This window comes from Salvelinus fontinalis, chromosome 27 (assembly GCF_029448725.1).
Source record: "Salvelinus fontinalis isolate EN_2023a chromosome 27, ASM2944872v1, whole genome shotgun sequence".
Taxonomy (NCBI): domain Eukaryota; kingdom Metazoa; phylum Chordata; class Actinopteri; order Salmoniformes; family Salmonidae; genus Salvelinus; species Salvelinus fontinalis.
This window is the reverse complement of record NC_074691.1, coordinates 8,599,351-8,625,370: the sequence shown is the minus strand read 5'-3', so window position 1 is coordinate 8,625,370 and position 26,020 is coordinate 8,599,351. Positions and strand designations below refer to the sequence as shown.

General features: G+C 40.8%; 1 protein-coding gene across 1 annotated transcript in view; it reads left to right on the top strand.

Moving 5' to 3' along the window:
- rngtt (RNA guanylyltransferase and 5'-phosphatase) overlaps positions 1-26,020 on the top strand; it is a 158,841-nt gene that overhangs the window by 90,598 nt on the left and 42,223 nt on the right. The window contains exon 13 of the mRNA XM_055884583.1: positions 14,677-14,745. Coding sequence (XP_055740558.1) covers positions 14,677-14,745 — 69 coding nt within the window. The remainder of the gene's footprint in view (positions 1-14,676; positions 14,746-26,020) is intronic.

Sequence of the window (26,020 nt, the reverse complement as noted above, 5' to 3'; positions counted from 1 at the left end):
GTTGGAACATTATTGATGATTAATGTTAAAAACATCCTAAAGATTGATTCCATACATCGTTTGATATGTTTCTACGACCTGTAACGGAACTTTTCGAGTTTGTCTGGACCTAGTGCTCATGAAGATGGATTACTGGGCAGAACACGCTAACAACTAGTGGCTATTTGGACATAAATGATGGACTTTATGGAACAAATCAGTCATTTATTGTCGAACTGGGATTCCTGGGAGTGCATTCTGATGAAGATCATCAAAGGTAAGTGAATATTTATCATGTTATTTCTAACTTCTGTTGACTCCAACATGGCAGAAATTTCTTTGGCTGGATTGGGCTCTGAGCGACGTACTCAGATTACGCTTTTTCTGTAATTTTTTTTAAAAATCTGACAGCGGTTGCATTAAGGAGAAGTCTATCTTTAATTCTGTGAATAACGCTTGTATCTATCTTATCGATGTTTATTATGAGTATTTCTGGGATTTCTGTGGCTATCTGCAAGATCACCGGATGTTTTGAAATCAAAACATTACTGCACGTAACGCGCCAATGTAAACTGAGATTTTTGGATATAAATATGCTCATTATCGAACAAAACATACATGTATTGTGTAACATGATGTCCTATGAGTGTCATCTGATGATCATCAAAGGTTAGTGATTAATTTTATCTATATTTCTGCTTTTTGTGACTCCTATCTTTGGCTCCTAAAATGGCTGTGTGTTTTTTTGACTTGGCTCTGAACTAACATAATCATATGTTGTGCTTTCGCTGTAAAGCCTTTTTGAAATCGGACATGATGGGTAGATTAAAAAGATGTTTATCTTTCATTTGCTGTATTGGACTTGTTAATGTGTGAAAGTTAAATATTTAAAAAAATATATATTTCTGAATTTCCTGCGCTGCCTTTTCAGCGGAATGTTGTCGAGGGGTTCTGCTAGCGGAACGCCTGCGCTAGAAAGGTTAACCACTCCTTTGTAAATGGTAGATTATCAGACACTCAACAAGGTCTGATTTAATTATTACTGAAACAGGATACAAGTGGGAAATATAAAGATTGGAGGCTCTTTACACTTCAGTGTTGTGATGCAAAGAATTCTAGCAAAATATATAGCGCATAGAATTAAAAAAGGTATTGTCGGACATTATTCATTCTAATCAGACAGGTTTTTTACATGGACGATACATTGGAGATAATATAAAGCAAGTACTGGAAACAATAGAACACTATGAAAAATCTGGGAAACCAGGAATGCTATTCATAGCAGACTTTGAAAGGCTTTTGATAAAGTACGACTGGAGTTTATATATAAATACCTGGAACATTTCAATTTAGGAGAATATCTTATAAAATGGGTTAAAAACATGTATAGTAACCCTAGGATTAAAATAGTAAATAATGGCTACTTCTCAAACTGTGAAGAGGAGTAAAACAAGGTTGTCCACTATCGGCATATTTATTATGGCCATCAAAATGTTACCTATTAAAATCAGATCCAACAATAATATCAAGGCATTATAAATACAGGGCTTAATAACAAGGTTGTCATTGTACACTTATGATTCATGTTTTCTTTTAAATCCACAACTTGGATCCCTCCACAGCGTCATAGAGGATCTAGATAGGTTAGAATAATTCTCTGGATTACAACCAAATTATGATAAGTATACTATATTACGTGTTGGATCACAAAAAATGCTACTTTTACTTTTCCATGTATTTTACAGTAAAATGGTCTGATGGTGATGTGGATATACTCGGTATACATATCCCAAAATAAATAAATAATCTCACTCTAATACATTTTTATAGAAAGTTAACAAATTCATAAGATCTTGCTACCATGGAAAGGTAAATACATGTGTAAATACCTTGTGGGAAACTCTTTAGTCATATTCCAGTTGACCTATTTGCTTATGGTCTTGCCTACACCTAGCGAACAGTTTTAATCATATGAGAAAAAAATATTCAATTTTATTTGGAACGGCAAGTCAGACTAAATTAAATGGGCCTGTTTATATAATGAATATGAATTCGAAGGGCAAAAATGATTACATATTAAAGCATTAGACCTCTCACTAAAGGCTTCAGTCATTCAAAAGCTATACTTAAATCCAAACTAGTTCTCTAGCAAATTAGTAAGAATGTCTCACCCTATGTTCAAGAAAGGCCTTTTCCCCTTTATTCAGATTACAACCTCTCACTTTCAGTTATTCTCCCAAATATCGCTATTTTTAAAACAAGCCTTAGAAAATTGGTTGCAATTTCAATTTAATCCACCAGAAAGACAGAACAAATAATACAACAAATATTGTGGTTAAACTCAAATATACTAATTGATTAAAAACATTTTTTTAAAGATATCTAAGTAAATTATATCATAAATACGACAGTTGGAGTTAGCTGCATGCATGACATAACTAAAACATATGGAAATGTCTGCTCTATCCAAAATTACAACCAAGTAGTTGCAACATTACCGCAAAAATGGAAGAGGAAAGTGGAAGGGGGAGAAAGTATGGAACTTGTCTGTCGGCTCTGCATTAAAGACCATAATTGGTTGAAGAAAATGTTGAAAAATAAAAAGTATATCAGTTTCATTTAAGGACCAAAAAAATGACAGCCGTGCCATATAGAATGCAATATAGTTGGGAAGAGATTTGACACACCGATTCCATGGCACATGGTTTATGAACTGATACGCAAAACGATGCTGGATTCAAAATGTATAATTTTCCCATTTAAATTATTACACAGAATTCTTGCAACCAACATAGTATTATTTATATGGGGGATACAACCTTCACAGCTCTGCAGATTCTGCTGCGAAGAGGCAGAATCATTAGATAATTTGTTTTGGTACTGTCCATATGTAGCTTGTTTTTGGTCACAGGTTCAGGAATTGCTGAAGAATTGCAATATTTACCTGGAGCTAACTGGGCAGATAGCACTACTGGGCTTTCTGAAAATTCATAGTCAATTGATCAATAATATAATACTTTAAGGGGAAAAAAATATTTTCAATTTACAATCTGTAGAAACCATGAGAATAGAAAGGTTCAGAGCTTTTGTGAAACATCACAGTACAGTTGAAAAATATATGTCAAATAGAAATCCAATATGGATGGTGTTAAGAGATAGGTAGGATGGGTTGAATGGAGCTGAGGTTTGGGACTAATAGCAAGATAACTAATGTAAAACATACTGTGCTCGTAAAATGTATATAGGTTAAGATCTTTTTGAAAGAGCACAGTTTGGAAGATATGGAAAATAGAAATCATAGCGGATGGACATCATACATATATGGGAGAGGTTGAGGGTAGAGGAAAGCGTTGTTGTTCACTAGTTTGCTCCAATTGGGGGAGGGGTGGTAGGGTTGGAGGGTAATAAAGGAAATGTATACAAAAAAATCAAAAAGATTTGTATATGCATGTGGGTGTGTGTATATACACTACCGTTGAAAAGTTTGGGGTCACTTAGAAATGTCCTTGTTTTTGAAAGAACATTTAAAAAAATTGACCATAAAATAACATCAAACTGATCAGAAATATAGTGTAGATATTGTTAACGGCTGATTTTTTTTTTTTATGGAATATCTACAAAGGCGGACAGCGCCCGATTATCAGCAACCATCACTCCTGTGTTCCAATGGCATGTTGTGTTAGCTAATCCAAGTTTATCATTTTTAAATGCTAATTAATCATTTAAAAAATTCAGCTGAAAACTGTTGTGCTGATTAAAGAAGCAAAAAACTGGCCTTCTTTAGACTAGTTGAGTATCTGGAGCATCAGCATTTGTGGGTTTGGTTACAGGCTCAAAATGTCCAGAAACAAAGAACTTTCTTCTGAAACTCGTCAGTCTATTCTTGTTCTGAGAAATTGCCAAGAAACTGAAGATCTCGAACAACGCTGTGTACTACTCCCTTCACAGAGAAGCGCAAACTGGCTCGAACCAGAATAGAAAGAGTGGGAGGCCCCGGTGCACAACTGAGCAAGAGGACAAATACATTAGTGTCTAGTTTGAGAAACGGGCACCTCACAAGTCCTCACCTGGCAGCTTCATTAAATAGTACCCGCAAAACACCAGTCTCAACAGTGAAGAGGCGACTCCGGGATGCTGGCCTTCTAGGCAGAGTTGCAAAGAAAAAGCCATATCTCAGACTGGCCAATAAAAAGAAAAGATTAAGATGGGCAAAATAACACAGACACTGGACAGAGGAAGATTGGAAAAAAGTGTTATGGACAGACACATCTAGGTTTGAGGTGTTCGGATCACAAGAAGAACATTCGTGTGACGCAGAAAAAATGAAAAGATGCTGGAGGAGTGCTTGACGCCATCTGTCAAGCATGGTGGAGGCAATGTGATTGTCTGGGTGTGCTTTGGAGGGGGTAAAGTGGGAGATTTGTACAGGATATAAGGGCTCTTGAAGAAGGAAGGCTATCACTCCTTTTTGCAATGCCATGCCATACCTTGTGGATGGCGCTTAATTGGAGCCAATTTCCTCCTACAACAGGACAATGACCCAAAGTGCAGGTCCAAATTATGCAAGAACTATTTAGGGAAGAATCAGTCAGCTGGTGTTCTGTCTATAATGGAGTGGCCAGCACAGTCACCGGATCTCAACCCTATTGAGCTGTTGTGGTTGCAGCTTGACCGTATGGTACGTAAGAAGTGCCCATCAAGCCAATCCAACTTGTGGGAGGTGCTTCAGGAAGCATGGGGTGAAATCTCTTCTAATTACCTCAACAAATTGACTAGAAGGCCAAAGGTCTGCAAGGCTGTAATTGCTGCAAATGGAGGATTTTTTTGACGAAAGCAAAGTTTGAAGGACACCATTATTATTTCAATTAAAAATCATTATAACCTTGTCAGCGTCTTGACTGTATTTCCTTTTCCTTTTGCAACTAATTTCATGTATGTTTTCATGGAAAACAAGGACATTTCTAAGTGACCCCAAACTTTTATGAACTGAACAATACATGAATCATATTATAACTAGGAAAATATATTTCATTGTAAAAAATAAATAAATATTATTGCATAAACCAATGGCGTATAAATTAACATGTAGTTGCAGTGTGGAATTTGGAGAGGGATGATGTAACTATTCCTGTGACCACTGACAATGCTAGACATATTGTAAATGCAGTTGCACTAGCTGGATTGGGGCCAGAGATAGGATGCTTTGCTCACGTTATTAATCTAGCATCTCAAAAAGCTATGTCAGTGAATCCAATCTCTCGCCTCCTAGCCAAGACCAGGAAGGTGGTATCCTCCTTTCATAAAAGCACAACTGCTGCTCATGTTTTCAAGACACAACAGGAGATGCTGGAGCTTCCAAACCACAAACTAATCCAGGATGTCCCTACTAGATGGAATTCAAGCCATGACATGGTTGAGAGATACCTTGAGCAGAAAGTTGTGGTGTATTCTACACTGATTGATCAAGCTGTGAGGAAGAATGTCAAAGATATTGTGTCTTTGTCTGAAAATGACATAAGACTAGCAGAGGAAGTGTGCAAACCTCTCAAAACAGTCACAACACTGAAATGCACTGAGCGCATTCCATCAGTTTCCATGGTCCTGCCTACGAAAACAATGATCCTGAAATCAACGGTGGCATCTGATGAAGATGAACCCGCAGTAATGGATGTCAGTACTGCTATCAGAGTTAACCTGGAGCCTAGATATGCTGACCCTGATGTCCAAGACTTCTTACACAAGAGCATCGCTTTAGACCCCCGGTTCAAGTCCCTGCTGCACCTGGATGCTGCTGCTCGTCTGAGAGTCTACAATGAACTCACAGCAGAGATTGTGACCAATATACAACAGGTATTTATTTTGTTAATATGACATTTATAATTTTTTAAATTAATGATTTAACAATTAATTATAAAGTAATAATTGTAATTGTCATAATAGTGTCTGATATATATTTCTAACAACAAATGATGTTTTTAAGCCACTTCAGAGATAGTAATTTTCATCTAATTTAATTCTACAGGGTCAAGCCCTCTCCAGAGACGACAGACGACATGGGTTGTCCTCCAGAGAAGAAGTCTGAGGCTGAGCTTTTTGAGGAGTTGTTCACGTCCCAGGAGCAGGGAACCAAGTCAAAGATCAAGGTCATAGAGGAGCTGGTGACCTCATACAGGGAAGTGGACTGTATTCCCCTGGATGCTGATCCACTTACATGGTGGAAGACCAAAGAGTTAATATACCCTCATGTTGCCATTTTAGCAAGGCGCTACCTAGGTGTGCCTGGGACCTCTGTTCCTAGCAAGAGGGTATTCTCCACAGAGGCTGACATTGTCACAGCAAGCCGATCTGTGCTCACTGCAGATAATGTAGATAGACTGATCTTCTTAAAGAAAAACGTGAAAATCTAAGTTTTAATTTTTAATTGTTTTTAAGTAACCAGTCTCAAGTGGTCCTATTTTGTTTAAGACACTGCTATGTGACTTAATTTTGATATATGCTGCTGGACTATGCACTCTTGTTGAAGTTCTGTTTTAAAGGAGGCAGGCACTGCTGTTTTTTGTTGTCTCTTTGTTTCCATATGCTCCTAGGACTTCAAGCTACCCATGTTTACTATTATAATAAATGGAAAATACAAATTACATATTTCTCAGGCATTTATTTTGTCGTTTTATTGAAACCGTACCGAACCGTGACACCACTGTACCGTACCGAACTGTGAGTTTTTTGTGAACCGTTTCACAAAAAAATATATTGGTGATTGGAAGTGATGCAGACAATTACATTGATGGAAGCTACAATCTATCTGCAATATTAAAGAAAAAAATATATATATTGTAAAAATATATATAAATATAAAGAAAAAAAGATTGCAGGGAGGATTGCATGCTCGTTGTTGTTTTAATGTTTCTCAGCCCTTCTCCGACCCAACTATGATTCATTACTGTGCCACTGTGAAATGTAAAAAATACACTGACTGAAATTTTAAAAATACACAATTTCTATTTTTTTGAAATACACTGACTTCCATGGCATGAAGATGGGTACGCCATTTTACCTTTTATCTCTCCGTCGAGTGCAACGCTTGTCATCAGGTACAGTAGTTAATCCCTCCTTCCGCTTGACGTCTCCTGTGGAAGCCTGATAGATCTCCTAATAGGACTGTGTGATTTCATCTCCTCCGCAGGCCTTCCAGGCGAAGGCTTTGTGAATCCTGCCTTAACAGGTTTAGCATGAAAGCTGGGGCTCCTGGGCTGCGGCCCCCTCTCTGTAGCTTCCAAGCAACCATAGCTCCAATGGAACTTCCTCTATGGAGGTGGGTGCGTTGGTGGAGGTCTCCCTTGGCTCATCTCTCCTCCACCTCGTGTTCACCTCTCCCTGTCTCCCCCTTTCAATCTCTCTCTCAGATGGCTTGGAGATGCAGTGGAGGTGGTGGGTGTACTATGGTGTCAAAAAACTGAAAGGGAACTCCAGATAGAACGGTGTGCCTCCTACATAGAGTTGCATCATAAAGACAACAGCAGTTATTTTTTGTCTAGCTGGAAGCAGAATTATTGTATTCTTTATGTGGAAGTAGAACTTCAGTATGGAACCGGAATGACTCACTATTATTCCATTCCAGGTTGACCCTGATGCTTCTCTTTAGTGGTAATAGTCACTGTCAAGTACTGTCTTGGGTTATCTACTGCCAGCTGAAGGAACCATTACCACTACTTTATCTAATTTTCCAACTGTGGCAATTGGCAGGTCTTCACCACTTAGCCACCGAGCAGCCATTCTGATAGAGGCTTATTTCATTATTTCCCCCTAACGCATTCATTGCATCTTAATAGTGTTTGACGTTAGAGAATTTGACTCCGAAATCAATTGCGCCTCACGATAAAGAAATCTGTCTGGTGCAGGTCTGTTGTGATGAAGCATTGTTTCTAAGTAATCAGCGGATACCTCACATTTCCTACCTGTTGACTGTGCTTAGGCAGCTTGTTGACAGCCTCCTAATCTCACCTTTCCTCTCATCTGTGTTGTTCCATGTCATTTCAGCAAGCCATGACACCCACCCTCTCAGATTGTTCTGAAATCGTTTCTGTCGTTAGAAACGGGTAAGATTAGTATACCTGCAACATTATTTTTTTGAAATATAATTTGATTTGAGAAATTAAGTTAATTGATTGCACCCAAATTGCATTTTTTTAATTATAGGATTCATATAATATTCAATAAAGATAGTACATAAAATCTGATTTGGACATGCATTTTTTTTTTTTACAATGAGTAAGACATGAGGATTCCAAAGAAATGGTTAAAAGCCGCCAACCGACTCCCCCTTGCCAAACCCAACAATGAATATACAATATCAGTTCACTATGTTTGACAAGTAATATGGAGTTGCGGCTTGAAGTATGGTTTCTTCATCTTATGTAATGCATTCTCAGTGAACTTTGTTATTTTTTTTTTCTTGTCGGAAATTTGTCGTTGAAGTTCTGACCACTAGATGGTGCTGTTCCTGCTATTAGGTGATTTATTATTTTTTAAATCACCCACATAAGAACATTTAATTTTGGTTTCCTTAGCCTGTAAGCAGTCTATGGAAAAGGTAAGACAGCAACCCATGTTTTGGTTAAGTTTACCTGGCCACTGTTTCAAATGCTAACTTTGTAGCATTTGTCGCACAAATCCAATGTAAGTCAATGGTACCTTCGAAACAGTGTCCAGGTAAACAAAATCAAAGCATGGGTTGCTGTCGTACCTTGTCCATAGACTGCTTACAGGCTAAGGAAACCAATATGTCATTTTGTAATTTGGGTAAACTATCCCTTTAACATTGAGGGGGTGGGGGTATTCTTAAAAAAGAATCAACTAATAGCAGGAACAGCACCCTGTAGTGGTCAGAACCTGGTAATGTCCAAATGTAGGATGGGGCATAAACCTAACAACTTCAATGACTTTCTCTGAACAGGGGAAAAAACATCACCAAATTCATTGAGAATGCTTTACATAGGATGAAGAAACAAAACTCTGATCCGCAGCTCTATACTACTCGTCAAACAGAGAACTGATACTGTATACTTGTTGATGGGTTGGTATTGGCGTGTGGGGTACATGTGTGGCTTTTGACCCTTTCTTTGGAATCCTCATGTCTTACTCATTGTTAGATTTTTTTGGGATCCAAATCAGATGTTGTGTACTATATTTATTTAATATTATATGAATCCAATAATTTAAAATGGCCAATTTGGGTGCAATCAATTAACTTAATTTCTCAGAAATAAAATTATATTTAAACAAAATAATGTTGCAGGAATGCTAATGTTATCTGTTTCTAACTACAGAAATGATTTCCGAACGATCTGAGATGGTGGGTGTCTCAATCCTCTTGTGCTTTTTGAGGTGGAACGACCTCTCTCCTTTCTTCTCATTCCCCCTCCTGACTTCAGAGTGCAGAGGCGCCATCTGAAGTACCTCTGTCTCCTAGCTACAGGCTCTTGTACCATGCACACAGCCTAATCCTCAAACTTAAATGTCAGATTCTGACAATACAGAGAGAAAGACTCTTCATTCTCCATGATTAGTTACGATGACTATTATGATGACTAAGTGTCACTGACTCCAGTCACGCAGCAAGTATGATACAATAACTCGTGATGACAGTTCTATATGAATATGATGATTGTTGTTCTGTTCCTGCCTCGTATAATGCTGTTTGTATTTCAGCTCCGTCTCCTCTCTCTCCTAGTGGATATGATACCTTAACCTGCCTTCTGGCTGATGCAGGACTGTACTTAGAGAGGGAGCGTTGGCATTTCTTGTCCGTTATCCTGTTTACCACTCGTGTTATAGCACTTATGGCACATGGAGAAAAATCACTCCTGGCTAATTGTTTGTAAACCATTGAGATTGTAAAACTATGGATACGAAAGAGGGGCAAGAAGGACTCTGATCTTCCTTTGTTGTTCATCTCTTGGTCGTTTTCATGACTTACGTTGGCATTAATTCACGCTCTGGTTCTTGTAAAGAGTGACATGAGTAAAGAGTGACAATGTGACATTTGGAGATATTTTAGCAGCCACCACCCGTGGTGACATTTTGATATGTGTCACTCATTTTCGACTGTTTTCAGCGTTTGTTCTGTGTTTTGAGTCAAATGCTGTTTGCGTAGATAATGAGTATATGATGAGCTGCCATGGCAATGAAATTGAACTCCACTTTAATATCTATTTCACTGTTATTTATGGACATGTAAATGTAGTTTGTTCACTACAATGGTAGTGTTTGCATGCAGGGTACTTTGTCTGACTTGTCTGAAAGAAAGAATCAGTGGTGGAAGAAGTACCCAATTTTCATACTTAAGTAAAGATACCTTAATAGAAAAGTAAAAATGAAAGTCACCCAGTAAAATACTACTTGAGTAAAAGTCTAAGCGTATTTTACTTATACTTAAGTATCAAAAGTAAATGTAATTGCTGAAATATACTTAAGTATCAAAATTATAAGTGTTAAATACTAAGAATCTATATATTAAGCAAACCAGACGGCACCATTTCATTTGGTTAGTTATTTATTTTTTTTTCGGATAGCCAGGGGCTGTCTCCAACACTCAAAACATAATTTACATATTAAGCATGTGTGTTTAGTAAGTCCGCCAGATCAGAGGCAGTAGGGCTGACCAGGGTTGTTCTCTTGATAAATGAATTGGAAAAAAATTCTCCTTCTACATAAGTGCTTTACACCACTGGAAAGATGAATGAATGAACTGAACTGTGAGTTGAGTTTATTCGTACTTTGAGGCTGCTGTACAGTGCCCATATTAATAGCAGATTGGCATTTATTGGGATGACTCATGTACTGCAGGCAGCTCTGTAGGGTAGTCACTAGCTGGCACATTCACATCAAATCATCAAATCATCAAATCTTATTTTAAACCTAAACCTAACTTTAAGCCGAACAATTACCACACTGCTAACCTTATGCCTAACTTTAAATTAAGACCGAAAAGCACATTTTTGTTTTCATGAATTTTTACGATATATAGCACATTTTATTAGAATTCTAGTAGAAATCGCTCTGCCTCCAGGATAAGATTCATCCCAATAAACTGCATATTCATATTAATAGCTTTGGGCTGTATCTGTCTCTCCCATCTGGCAGCTGTCTGTGCCTCTGTTGAACAGCCTGGCTGGCTGCTTGCGTCCCTCCCTTCCTCCCCTAGGCTTTTTACCAGAGGGCCCCTGCTTGCTGCTACCACCTCGCATCAGGGCCAACATCACTAATAATAATACAACCAGCCTGCACGTCGCCACAGGCTGCTCCAACTCCGCTCTTTTATATTAGGCCACACAGTGAAACAGCTGATTGTGGATCTTCTATAGATGCACCTTTGAGAGCCTTCTGTCGAGCAGCATCACCGCCTGGTAAGGCAACTGCGCCACCCTCAACCTCTCATGGCTCTCCATAGGTTGGTGTGGTCAGCCCAACGCATCACCGGTGGCACACTGCCTGACCTCCAGGACATTTACAGCACTCTGTCCAAGGAAGGCCAAGAAGATCATTAAGGACCTCAGCCACCCGAGCACAGGCTGTTCACTCTGCTACCATCTAGCAGACAGAGACCGAAAGACTGAGTAACTGCTTCTATCACCAGGCCATCAGACTGTTGAACAGCCATCACTAGCCGGCTATCTACCCGGTACTCAACCCTGCACCTTGAGGCTGATGCCTAATGTATATAGAGTCATTGAATGCTGGTCACCTCACATTTTGTTTATATACTGTTGTTTACTTACTGTGTATGTATATACTGTATTCTCAAACAAAGCTCATTCTTATATTCAGTGCATTCGGAAAGTATTCAGACCCCTTGACTTTTCCCAGATTTTGTTAAGGTTTAGTCTTATTTTAAATTTGATTCAATTGTTGTTTTTTTCTCATCAATCTACACACAATACCCGATAATGACAAAGTAAAAACAGGTTTTTATCATTTTGTTCTAATTTATTACAAATAAAACCTTGAAATATCACATTTACATAAGTATTCAGACCCTTTAATCAGTACTTTGTTGAAGCACCGTTAGCAGTGATTACAGCCTTGAGTCTTCTTGGGTCTGACACTACAAGCTTGGCACACCTATATTTGGGGAGTTTCTCCCATTCTTCTCTGCAGATCCTCTCAAGCGCTGTCAGGTTGGATGGAGAGCGTTGCTGCTCAGCTATTTTCAGACCTCTCTAGAGATGTTAGATCGAGTTCAAGTCCGGGCTCTGGCCGGGCCACTCGAGGACATTCAGAGACTTGTCCCAAAGCCACTCCTGCGTTGTCTTGGCTGTGTGCTTAGGGTCGTTGTCCTGTTGGAAGGTGAACCTTCGCCCCAGTATGAGGTGCTGAGCGCTCTGGAGAAGGTTTTCATAAAGAATCTCTCTGCACTTTGCTCCGTTAATCTTAGCCTCGATCCTGACTCCCAGTCCCTGCCGCTGAAAAACTTCCCCACAGCATGATGCTGCCACCTCCATGCTTCACCGAAGGGATGGTGCCAGGTTTCCTCCAGATGTGGCGCTTGGCAATCAGGCCAAAGATTTTAATCTTGGTTTCATCATACCAGAGAATCTTGTATCTCATGGACTGAGTGTCATTCAGGTGAATTTTGTCAAGTCCAAGGGTGCTGTCATGTGCGTTTTACTGAGGAGTGGCTTCCATCTGGCCACTCTACCATAAAGGCCTGATTTTGGTTGAGTGCTGCAGAGATGGTTGTCCTTCTGGAAGGTTCTCCCATCTCCAAAGATGAACTCTGGAGCTCTGTCAGAGTGACCATCGGGTTCTTGGTCACCTCCCTGACCAAGGCCCTTCTCCCCCGATTGCTCAAGTTTGGCCGGACGGCCAGCTCTAGGAAGAATCTTGGTGGTTCCAAACTTCTTCCATTTAAGAATGATGGAAGCCACTGTGTTGTTGGGGACCTTCAATGCTGCACAATTTTTTTGGTACCCTTCTCCAGATCTGTCTCAGAGTTCTACGGACAATTCCTTTTGACCTCATGGCTTGGTTTTTGCTCTGACATGTGCTGTTAACTGTGGGGCCTTATATAGACAGGTGTGTGCCTTTCCAAATCATCTCCAATCAATTGAATTTACAACAGGTAGACTCTGATCAAGTTGTAGAAACATCTCAAGGATGATTAATCAAAACAGGATGTACCTCAGTTCAATTTCGAATCTCAAAGCAAAGGGTCTGAATACTTACGTAAATAAGATATTTCAGTTTTAATTTTTTTGCAAAAATTTCTACAACCTGTTTTTGCTTTGTAATTACGGGGTATTGTGTGTATAATAAGGCTGTAACACAACAATATGTGGAATAAGTCAAGGAGTATGAATCATTTCTGAAGGCACTGTATCTACTTTGGATTGTGATGTTTTTAGTTTTTATTTTCTATTTGTTGCTAGCCATTCTACTGCACTGTTGGAGCTAGTAACAAAAGCATTTTGCTTCACCTGCTTTAACACATGCAAACCTGTGTCGAGACCAAAACTTGTATTTAATTTTAAATGTTCTACAATTGTTGTCATGTTTTTCAGCGTGAGACTTAGCAGTATTGTGCAGACTTGGGCTTTGTTGTCAGCCAGTGTCTTTTCTGTACTTAGATTCATCCCCACAGTGTTTGATTCAACATGGACTGGGTGCTTCTCATCCTCAGGATACAAAGCCTTCGACTATTAGTGCATATTCCCCACTGCACGATTCCTTTTAAGTTTAGGCTATATGCTTACTCTATAATGTAAGTCATGGTCATATTAGTACTTCAAGGTAAATCTTACATTCTTACTTAGTCCTCTTTGTTCCTGGAGGAACATAGGGTCTGTACTGAAGATTTCCAATGCTGTCGACCAAATTCTGTTGTGACCATAAATCTTAAACTAAACTTTCTGGCCCTGAGCTTTAACGCCTAACTTATACCACTCTAAATGTTCTGCTTTTGGCCGCTCTTCATTTGAAGACCATGTTCAGCTAGCTGATTATGTAGTACAGCTTAATCTCAGATTAATATCGTTTTTACAGTAGCCTATCTAAGTCTCCTCTCCTGGGGATGCCTCAGCCAATATGGTACTGTAGATTGTCTTTCGCTGAACATCTGTCATCCTTAATCGAGGAGCTGAACAAGCCTCTCTTTTCCTGCCATCAGGAGCCTAATTATTCATGTGGTCTGTGCTATTTCGGTCATTAACCTAAGCCTAAACTGTCAAATGGTGTGCAACTGTGCATTGATGTTTCCAACTTGATTGATGCGATATCAATCACTGAGATGAGTGCTTGATACTGATATAGTAACACGATAGACCATACATTGTGTGTTACTGTATATTGATAGATTGGTGGGTGGAAAAGATGGCCTCCAGCCTAGTTCTACAAGGATTGCTTTTCTGCGTTATAATAGAAACCATGCATTCATCCCAAATGGCACCCTATACCCTACATAGTGCACTACTTTTGACAAGATGGCCTATAGGGCTCTGGTCAAAAGTAGTGCACTATTAAGGTAATAGGGTGCCTTTTGGGATGCAACCCATGGAACCCATGGTTATTATGTGTGAGCTTGTAGGAGGATATAGATGTCATTCTATTAACCAGACTCTAGCTTGTTATTTCCATTCCTTGCTGTACAGTAACTGTCTGTCTGTCCTGTTGCTGATGATATTTCCTGTTGTGTTTTTCCAGCTCCTGGAAGGCAGCTTCACGTCCCAGGTCAGCCATGAAGTCGACGGCCTTATCTTCCAGCCGTGCGGGGTGAGTCTGTCTTAAACACTGTTATTTGTGTCAAAGCACTGGGCTATGTCTACAGGCTAATTGCACAGCACCACCAAGTTTTCATCGACCTCCCTCTAATAATAAGGCAGCGGGGTAGGACTCCACCTCAGGTTTCTGGAGAAGGTTATTTGTTGGGCTCACTCTTTCAGTCACCTCTACCTGCCCTCCTGTCACTGTGAAGGAAGGGATGCCCAAAACTGCACTCACACAGTCCACAGGTCAGACATGTGTGGAACAGCCACTGTCAGCACTATAAAAGGGTCAAGGTAGGAAGGCCATCTCTGCTTTGTGTTGGAGGGAAATAGCCTTCTCTACCAACACCACTCTTAAAATGTTATGAATATATTATTACAGCAGCGGTCCCGGGGAAGATTACCCTTATATGGGGAATGAATCGTGGTCTTACATCATCTGCCTCCCTCAAGGAGGCACAGTGTCCCCTATTTGGATAGTTTGCAGAGACGTGTTCTTCTCTGGAGAGATACAACATGGCTCTGTACATAGTAAATTAATTAGCACAACATCACCTCAGATAACCGATAGTGCCTGCACAGCGTAACCGAAGGGGTGGCATTTAGAGAGAGATACGTGGTGGAGGTAAGTAGAATCAGAAGTGGTGTGCAGCTGTGCACACCTGCAGACACTCAAATTAATTGGGTGCAGGGAGGCAGAGTGTTTTACATACAAGTTGCTATTCCGATCTGATTCAACGTCTTCTCTCTGATGCACATTGTGCGGCGTGCATCAGCCCCGCCTCTTCCAAATACCGTCTGAGTACTACCTTGACGAATTCTCTAGTTTAGCGCCACAGGTGTTCGACATTTATTTTCGTAAAAAATATACTTTACTCAGTCTGTGCTTTAGTTAGCTGCTATGGTAGGTGTCAAACATACTATCAATCAGTGTCTATGTATTCAACTACCTCTTCCTTTCTTGTGTTGAGGGCTGTTTTGCCCTGACCTCTCTGTGTTCTCATTTATTTGCCATCAGGAGCCTTGTCCTCTTCCTTATGTCTGTGTGTTACAATATTGATTTCATATCCCTGGTCCAGCTGTAAATCATTGAGTAGCAACAAGAAAGTGATTGATCATCACTGAAATAGCCAAACCAGGAGATGGGACTATTTGACAAAGACAACACGGATCAATAGACAGGCATAGAAGGGAAGTAAAATACGTAGAGCCTTTCCCCTAACTAGGAAATGAGGGTAGATTTGGACTCAAGCTAAAACTCCAACCTGTTTGCCTATATCCCTTCAGCTGAATGTTCATTCAATCAATCGTTAGTTCACAGGTGAAATATTTATATTCCTTCTTTGGGCCGTAGAGAAAGCTTGCCCAGCCATGCACCTGCTAGATGAAAACCACTTTTCTAATCCTGTTGTCATTTCCCTATGGGCAAAACAATGGCCATGGCTTTTTCTTATGATCCAAATTGTCAGATTGGATTCTCACTCAAGTGACTGTGCATCAAGGAATCAAGTTTTGCCTCGATATTAGCACTAGCCATTTAAGTCAGTCCATTTTGTCTGAAAGCAACAGCAGCCTGAGATCCCTCACCTGGGTTAATTCAGAACTTTCCCCCAGCGTCTACAACTCATTATTTTGGTTTGCATCCCCCCCTCCTCGCCGTGAACAGTTTTGGTTTTTGCGTCGCTCTGTAATTTTAGAAATAATAATTGAAGAATATGAAAAGCTCAGTAGCTGTCAGGTAGCAGGAGCCAGTTTCCTGGGTGTGCTGGGCTGGGAATGAAATTAGGCTGCAGAGTGCAGGTTTGGCGCGGCTGCAGCAGCCCCGCACTCCACCGGAACACACAGAGTGGCTGGCTCTCCGACGTGAATAGGCGTCTCTTTCAGGGGAGCTAATTGATCTGTCGTTTTATGTTATTAAAATCACAGTGGTAATTTCCTGTTCCCCCATTATAGCCGGGTACATTGGGTGCTCCCAAATGTCACCCTATTTCCATTATAGTGCACTACCTTTGACCAGGGCGCATAGGACTCAAAAGTAGTCCACTATATAGGGTGCCATTTGTTATGCAGCCACTGTGTTTGCCTCTTTCCCACTTTGTTCTTACCCTTCTTGTTCTCTCTCATAACAATTCCATTGATCGATGATCGTCGCATATTTTTTGAACAGTTCTGGCTTAGAAATCCTTCCATTTTCCCAGAAGCCCTTTTTATGATTGGCTTTGGAGAGTAAGCCCCACTTTAGGAGGAAATAGGGGCTGTGTGGAAAATACTAATTACGGTCCATTTTCGGTGTATATCTTTTTGCTATTAAAGTCAGGAGTGTACATTGTGATAATTTATGGCTGTATTTATAAAGAAACACGTTAGCTACATTAGGTACTGTGCTGAGAAAGCCCTCGGGCACAATATGTTCCACATTTAAATAAACATAGAATAAAGAATATGTTTGGGAGCCATCATTGACTTTTCGTCTGTAGAAATAGCCTAGCCCTGCCTGGCTCCCACAATAAGGTTGTGTCCCAAATCGCACCCTATTCCTCACATAGTGCAGTAGTTTTGAACTGAACCGTATGGGCCCTCTTTAAAAGTAGCTCACTATGTAGGGAATAGTGTGCCTTTTGGGACACAGCCTAAGTCTCTGTCTGCATACCCAATGTTTGTGATGCTTGTATTGATGTAGCCTAGCTGAGGGTCAGAGTGCCCTCTGTGACTGATGGGTGCACCTGATAAGTGCTCAGCTCTGACTAAGAGGCGGATTGGATGCATACTGGCCTTTTCCGAGGTTTGGATGCTTATGTGGTGGTCTGATGTAGGACCCCCACTGGCCGAGCTGTCTATAGGCTTGCTGGAGGAGAGGCTGCCATTCCAGATAATGTCCCTAAATGACCTTCCTCCCTCCTCAAACCAACAGCGAAGTTAACAGTGAAGGGGCCGACTTCAGTAAGCACTCACTGCATCACGAAGTGCTTTGAGCGGCTAGTAAAGGACCATATCATCTCCACCTTACACGATTCACTAGACCACTACAATTCGTATATCGCCCCAACAGATCCACGTACCACCCAATCGCCATTGCACTGCTCACTGCCTTATCCTACCTGGACAAGAGAAATACTTACGTAAGAATGCTGTTCATTGACTACAGCTCATCCTTCCAACGCCATAGGACCCTCCAAGCTCATCACTAATCTCAGGGCCCTGGGTCTGAATTCCTCCATGTGCATCTAGGTCCTAGACTTCCTGACAGGCTGACCCCAAGTGGTGAAGGTAGGCAACAACACCTCCGCCACGACGATTTGAACATGCAGGCCCCACAGGGGTGCGTGCTCAGCCCCCTCCTGTACTCCCTGTGCACCCATGACTGTGTAGTCACGCGCGTCTCCAACTCAATCATCAAGTTTGCTGACGACACAGTAGTGGTAGGCCTTATTACCAACAACGATAAGACAGCCTACAAGGAGGAGGTGAGAGCCCTGGCGGAGTGGTGTCAGGAAAATACTCTTCCCTCAACGTCAACAAAACGAAGGAGCTGATTGTGGACTACAGGAGACAGCAGAGAGAGCACGCCCCCATCCACATCGACAGAGCTACAGTGGAGAGAGTCAAAAGCTTCCAAGTTCCTCGTCGTGCACATCACTAACAACTTGAAATGGTCCCTTCATATAAAGAGCGTGGTGGAGGCACAACAACGCCTCTTCAACTTCAGGAGGCTGAAGAAATTCAGCTTCGCCCCTAAGAACTTCTAACGTCTACAGATGCGCCATTGAGAGCATCCTGTCGGGCTGTATCAATTTTACTGTACGTGACTGCATGGCTCTCCAGAGGGCACACTGCCTGCCCTCCAGGATGTCTACAGCACCCAGTGTCACAGGAAGGCCAAGAAGATCATCAAGGACCTCAGCCAACTGAGCCATGGCTTGTTCACCACGCTACCATTTAGAAGGAGAAGACCATACAGGCCAGAGTATGTGAGCTGAGCGGTTGGAAGTCTCGCTCATGTCACTCCAGGTACTTTCCAACCGCTCCGCTAAAAACCGCTCACAGGGAAAAAAACTGCTGCTCCAAATTCGCTCCATTCATTAAATTCACAATTTAACCAACATCCATCCATTTTTGTGACTACCTGGACCTACCATTTGGTTTTGAATATTTGAAAGCAAACTATATGGATTTGAATGAAAAGTATTTGAATAAACATGAAAAGGTGAATGTAAAAAGCAAACATAATTTCAAATAGGCTACATGTCATATTAAACAGCATATAAACACTCTAAATAGGTCAGGAGCCAGACAGGGAGCCTAAGAAAGAACGTAAATTAATTATTTATGCTGTATTATTTTAAGGCTAAAGCCAACAAAATAAATACACTGTGAAGCATTTGCGTGTCTGACACAATAGGCTGGTAGGGACATAATGCACTAAGCATTTAAACAACTTTTTTGCTGTATTAAATCATTATAGTCTTTAACTTGCGCATATAGACTGACTCAGAATTAAATAAAACATTTAACAAAAAATGACTTAGTGCCTTTGAATTCATTTTTAGAAACACGAATTTGGCCAGTCTGTGGCTTCAGGCTCATATGATGGTGCCTGGAGAGCAAGCCAGGAGCGGAGAATGTCCTCTCCCATACTTAAAGAGTCACTGGGGATGCTAAACACTTTTTTAGCCACTCTCGCCGAGCTGAGCAGAGATGCAGAGTTGTTTTTTTAATTTAGGTAGGCCTAAAGGTTTTTGGGCAAAATTAGCCAATCAAAATGGAAAGTCCTTGAACGTGGGAATATGCTACGCCTATTGGGCCATAATCAATTATGGCCTATTGAATAGAAAATAAAATAAAAATGAACTAAACGTTTAAGAGCTCAGATTTTTTGTTTCTAATTATTTTTTGCTACAATGGCGCACTTAGTTATCTACCCACCTCGTTCCTTTCTTTTAGCATGTTCACGTACTGTAGTAAGTACGCCATCATGCTTTCGGGTTACGTGTCTTTTCATATTCCACAATGATTCTTTAGCTGTTGACACTACATCACCGCACGCCATCTCTTGATTTTGGTCCTCATCTTTGTAAGTCACATTGATTTTGCACCTGTGTGTTTTATCAGTTTCTTTATTAAAATATTTAGCGAACTCCATGACAGTAGCTAAAGCAAGGGGCCATAGCAGCGCACAAGTAGACTACACATGCATGCTGGGCGGGCATGCCCTGAGCTCTTGAAGTGAGTGCTACTGGAGCGAAATTAGAGTTGGAGAGAAAGCCGACGCACCAGCCTTTGCGAATCTCGCTCCGCGCGCCAGTCAAGTTGGGCACAATCCACTCCAGCTGCTCTCCGCTCACATACTCTGGTGCAAGTGCTTCAAAGCTGGGACGGAGAGACTGAGAAACAGCTTCTATTTCAAGGCCATCAGACTGTTAAACAGTTGCCCTGAAACTCAGTCTCTGTTCTAGCAGCTTACCCCTGATACTCTACCCTGCACCTTAGAGACTGCTGCCCTCTAAACAGTGGTCACTTTAATAATGTTTACATACTGTTTCACCCACTTAATATATATACATACCCTATTCTAGTCATGGCTCATCTTACAGAATATCACTTTTTTTTCCTGGGTTGTGTTTTTATTTTATTGCTAGGTATTACTGCACTGTTGGAGCTAGAAACACAAGCATATTGCTTCACCTGCGAAAGCATCTGCAATTCATTTTCATATAATGATAAACATTCAGTTTAGTAGAACTCTTGATAGTTTGTCTTGATGAGCTATTTTGGAGCATCTGTACTGCCTTTGGTGAACAGCCTGCCATGATTGCTTTTCATCATGTGTGAATCAAACCTGTCAGTGTGTTTTGAAGCTGTGGGCTGTGTGAAAATGTTCAAGACAAGTACAGGAAACAGGGAGACAGCTGTCCATACCATCCATCTTGTCATCAGGTCTCTTTACATCTCTGTATGTTAATTAATTCTCAGTTAAATGTACAAGTTTAGTTATCACAGCATGATATAAATTACTTTTCTCATTCAGACTTACCTCACACGTTTAACCGGGAGGCTAATACATATTCCATGTGTTACTGCGTCAAAGCGCCTCTGTTCAAAGAGAGAGAAATGTTCAAGTAGTGCACTATAAAGGGAATAGGGTGCCATTTGAGGTGCTGCCAGGGTTTGTACTCCAATAGAGCTCTGCCTACAGTGGTTCTTAAATTAAAAGTTGCATTCATACTGTGGTATAGCATGCGGGACACCGTGGTACAGTATGGTGCATTACAGTGTGTGCCGTTATTGCTCGTTCGAACCACCAGAGGGGAACTTTGAGCATATCTACTCCATTTACTAATCACGGCATTTGAAGTTGAGCAGAGCTCATCGTACCATGCAATTGTGAATACACTTCATAATTACAATTTCATACAATATCCGTTAATACAAGTCTTTCAAAAATATAAATATTTGCACAATATTGTGTGAAATAGTCGGATGGTTAAAGGCCGACATTTGGTCATTTCAAATAAACCTGGTCGTTTCAATTCAAATTTGACTGGTTCCATTCTCTTTTATTTACGGTTATTTTTGTTTTTAAGAATTAATTTTCTTCCTGAAGAACACCAACCATTAACACCTCTCCTCTCATTCAATTTAGTTTTGATCACCAGTTAGCTACTATGAGAGTTTTGGCTGGCTATTGTCCAATTTAATGGCTCATCAAGGTGTGTACTGTGACCAATGTCCATCACTACTATAAGCCCAGTACTGTATTCTAAAAAATAAAAACACAGCATCTTACAGTAGTAGAAATATATTATTGAATTAGACGAAGTGCAGATGTTGATTAAGCTACTGTACAGTGTGCCTCGCCCTCTTCAATGTGTCATTCTCCGCCAAACCGGCCTGGCACTCCGTCAGTGCCACCTGGCTCTGAACCAATTCATCAGCCGTTGCCCGTATCTCTGCCCTCGGAGAATGTTTCTCTTTCTCCTTGTCTGCATTCAATGACTCAAATAACTCTACATCTCAGTTTCTGTTAGCCAGTATTAGCCGGCTTTTGTCCGATTAAAAAATAAATAATGTAAAAACCGATGAATAAAATTTGCGCCGACCAATTGTCCGGGAGAAGAAGAAACAATCCCATTGCGAAATAATGCTTTTTAGCCTATTCATTGGTGGAAATACCAGTCGATAGAAATACATTTGACTGATCATGCTTATTGGTCTATAGGTCAGTTTGCATAATTTTGTAGAATAAAATTGGCGCGTGTGTACAGTAGATTTGTTATGTATCTTATTTATCAAACGCATACAGATACAGAGCCTTGGAGTAGAAAATATGTCAGACAGCGCAAGAGTTGCTGCTGCAGCATCTTATGGTGCTTTCAAGATAACAGGGAACTCTGAAAAATACATGGTCAAATCACGACGTCAGTGATCTTCAGGTTGAAAAGTTGGCGCTGTAGAAAGAGGCCTGAGTTCCCAAGTTGGATGACTGTACAAAACGATTTTTCCCCAGTCGGAGCTCGTTTTGTTTCGAGTTCCCATTTCGGAAGTTAGATATTTCCGAGTTCTCAGTAACGCTGCATCAAACGGCAATGGAAGGTAGGATTCATCAGCACGTCACACACTACTTTGCAATCAGCTGGAGGCAGTATGCATTTGGAAAGCATATACACCCCTTCAAATTAGTGGATTCGGCTATTTCAGCCACACCCGTTGCTTACAGGTGTATATAATCGACCACACAGCCATGCAATCTCCATAGACAAACACTGGAAGTAGAATGGCCTTAATGATGAGCTCAGTGACTTTCAACGTAACACTGTCATAGGATGCCATCTTTCCAACAAGTCATTTTTCTGCCCTGCTAGAGCTGCCCCGGTCAACTGTAAGTGCTGTTATTGTGAAGTGCAAACGTCTAGGAGCAACAATGGCTCAGCCGCAAATTGGTAGGCAACACAAGCTCACAGAATGGGACCGCTAAGTGCTGAAGCGCGTAAAAATCATAAACACTCACTACTGGGATCAACAGCCGCACAAGAACTATTCGTCGGGAGCTTCATGAAATGGGTTTCCATGGCCGAGCTGCCGCACACAAGCCTAAGATCACTATGCGTAATGCCAAGCGTCAGCTGGAGTGGTGTAAAGCTTTCCGCCATTGGACTCTGGAGCAGTGGAAGCACGTTCTCTGGAGTGATTAATCATGCTTCAACATCTAGCAGTCCGACGGACGAATCTGGGTTTGGCGGATGCCAGGAGAACGCTACCTGCCCGAATGCATAGTGCTGAGGGCTGTTAGGGTGACCATATTACCGCCACACCTGCGGTCACGAGTTTTGACGACAGTCAAATTCCACGTGACCGCTTAGTCACATTTAATTAGGCTTCTCCTAGCTCTGATGCTGCTGATGGTCATTAGTAGCCTACCAAACTTGCTAACTGCCTGGTACTCGGCACTCTATTCTCCCTCTAATCACTCTGACATCAATGCAAGTGTATTTGAAAATCTAATGAAACACTTCATGAGAACCCATGAGCTCATGTTCCTTTTTTTACATTTTATTTTTATTGAGGAACACAAAGAAAGTACAAAAAGTAAAATAAAATAACAAAAAAAAAGATCTGGCAGTTACAGTGCACACCATACCTTCATCATATTAGTTACATTGAAATCTTTGAATTAGACCTTTTTCAAGTACGAAACCCATTTTTTCCAGTATTCCTGACCTCTCTCCTCTTGTGTCCTTAAAGCAAAGGTCATACACTCCATGTGGTGTATTTCTTTTCCAATGTCTATCCATTGTGTCACTGTGGGAGGGTCTTTTTGTAGCCATTTCCTAGTGATAGCCTTTTTACTGGCTGCCAGTAGGACCTTCAAGAGGTACTTTTCTCTATTGAGTCAGCTATTAGCTATCAGCTATTTCACCCAAGTACAAAGAAATGAATGTTCTATGTCAAATCCCATTATTTTTCCAATGTTAGCTCTTATTTCTCCCCAGTAAGTTTCGATTGCGGGGCAGGTCCAAAAGATATGAGAGTGGTCCGCCCTCAATAGACCGCATTCTCTCCAGCAAGGGTGTAGGGAGCCAGTCTGTTTTGATTTCAGTTTAGGTGTTATGAAGAAACGTATAACATTCTTCCAACAGGATTCTCTCCATGACCTTGAGTTGGTGGAGCTTTGTTGAGTCTCTAATATGTTCAACCATGTTTCATCAGTTATTTCAATGTTAAGTTCCTCCTCCCATTTCTTTTTAATATAGTTTGTAGAATGTTTCTTTGAGGATTGAATACCCAAGTAGAGATTTTAAATCGTTTTTTTGTTACTCCCCAAGTTGTATGCTTTATTGAATACTTGGATACATTTTTGAGGTGCTCGAATCACTTTTATCTCCCTTAAGAAATAGTGTCGAACTTGTAGGTATCTGTAAAAATCTTGTTTATCCAAGCCATGTTTTTTACTTATAATTGTACTGAATAATGTGATGCCTTTCTGCGTCCATTGTTTAAATCTGCTGTCCTGAGTTGCAGGGATGAAGCTGGGGTCGTATGCAGGCCAACTCAGCAGTTTGATCTGTCTGTCTAAATTATTTTGCTTAACTACCCTAAACCATGTCTTCAGAGAGAAATTAATCCACTGATTTGGTCTATTGTATATTTCTATTACCATGTCCTTATTTCCCAAAACTGACTGTATGGGTATATCTGTCAAAGTAGTCTCAATGTCTTTCCATTTGGATTCGTATTCTGAATTGCACCAACACACCAGAGGTCTCAATTGGGCTGACACAAAATAATATTTTAGGTTTGGTAAGGCCATACCCCCACAGTTTTTTGGTAATTGTAATGTTGCATATCTAATTCTTGGTCTCTTACTGTTCCAGATAAACCTTGACATCCGTTAATCCCATTCCCTAAACTGTTTAGGTGGGATTTCTATGGGCAGTGATTGGAACAAGTACAGTAACCTCGGCAGGATGTTCATTTTGATTGTTTCAATTCTACTACTAAGATCTAAGGGAAGTGAATTCCACCTGTCTAGGTCATCATATTGTCTTCTTGATGTGATCATAATTCATGCAATAAAGTTTGGGTTTATCTTTTGGTAGATATACTCCAAGATATTTAATGGATGAAGAGGTCCAGTGGAAGTTGCGCAACATTTCTATAGACTATGCAATTGCGTGAGAACAGAGTGAATGCCTCTATTAAAAAGAGAAGGATCCCATCCAGCTTTCTATAGGTTAGGCCTACTATATTTATTTCTCAACTTTCCTAATATGAAGCACATTGCTTCTCTTTACAACAGGAGTATAGCCTACCTGGCTGGCATGAAAAGGAACCACGGCAAAAGCGTCCTCCATTTGCTATTTCAGTGCATAGATGACATGATGACTCATCTTGTTGGCTGATGAAAAATAAATCTGGATAGTTCTTCCAATATCTTCAATATGCGCCTCAAAATTGGATAAGGACACACGCAGTTGTGTCCCCGATGTGTCTGTCTTCACTTGTAGCCTGTGAGAAAGACCCGATCACGTGATGGAGATCCATATCACTGAGAGGTGCTTTTTCACGCAGCCGAGAGAAGGGAATTATAATTATTATATTCAGCACAACAGCCATTGGCCGCAAAAGGCATGGATTTTTTTGGGGGGGCAAATGCAGGCGGGAAATTCAAGGCATTATCAATTCTTCTAATCATCATTAGCGTCGTATCTTCCTCAGATCTTCAAAAGGTTCTACAGCTGCACCATCGAGAGCATCCTGACTGGTTGCTTCGCTGCCTGGTATGGCAACTGCTCGGCCTCCAACCGCAAGGCACTACAGAAGGTAGTGCGTACGGCCCAGTATATCACTGGGGCCAAGCTTCCTGCCATCCAGGACCTTTATACCAGGCGGTGTCAGAGGAAGGCTCTAAAAATTGTCAGACTCCAGTTACCCAAGTCATAGACTGTTCTCTCTGCTACCGCATGGCAAGCGATACCGGAGCTCCAAGTCTAGGTCCAAGAGGCTTCTAAACAGCTTCTACCCCCAAGCATTAACCCCCCCCCTTCTTTTACGCCGCTGCTATACTCTTATCTATTTATAGTCACTTTAATAACTCTACCTACATGTACATATTACCTCGACTAACCGGTACACCCTGTATATAGTCTTGCTATTGTTATTTTACTGCAGCTCTTTAATTACTTGTTCCTTTTATTTCTTATTCTAATTCGTATTTTTTTAAACTGCATTGTTGGTTAAGGGCTTGTAAGTAAGCATTTCACTGTTGTATTCGGCACATGTGACTA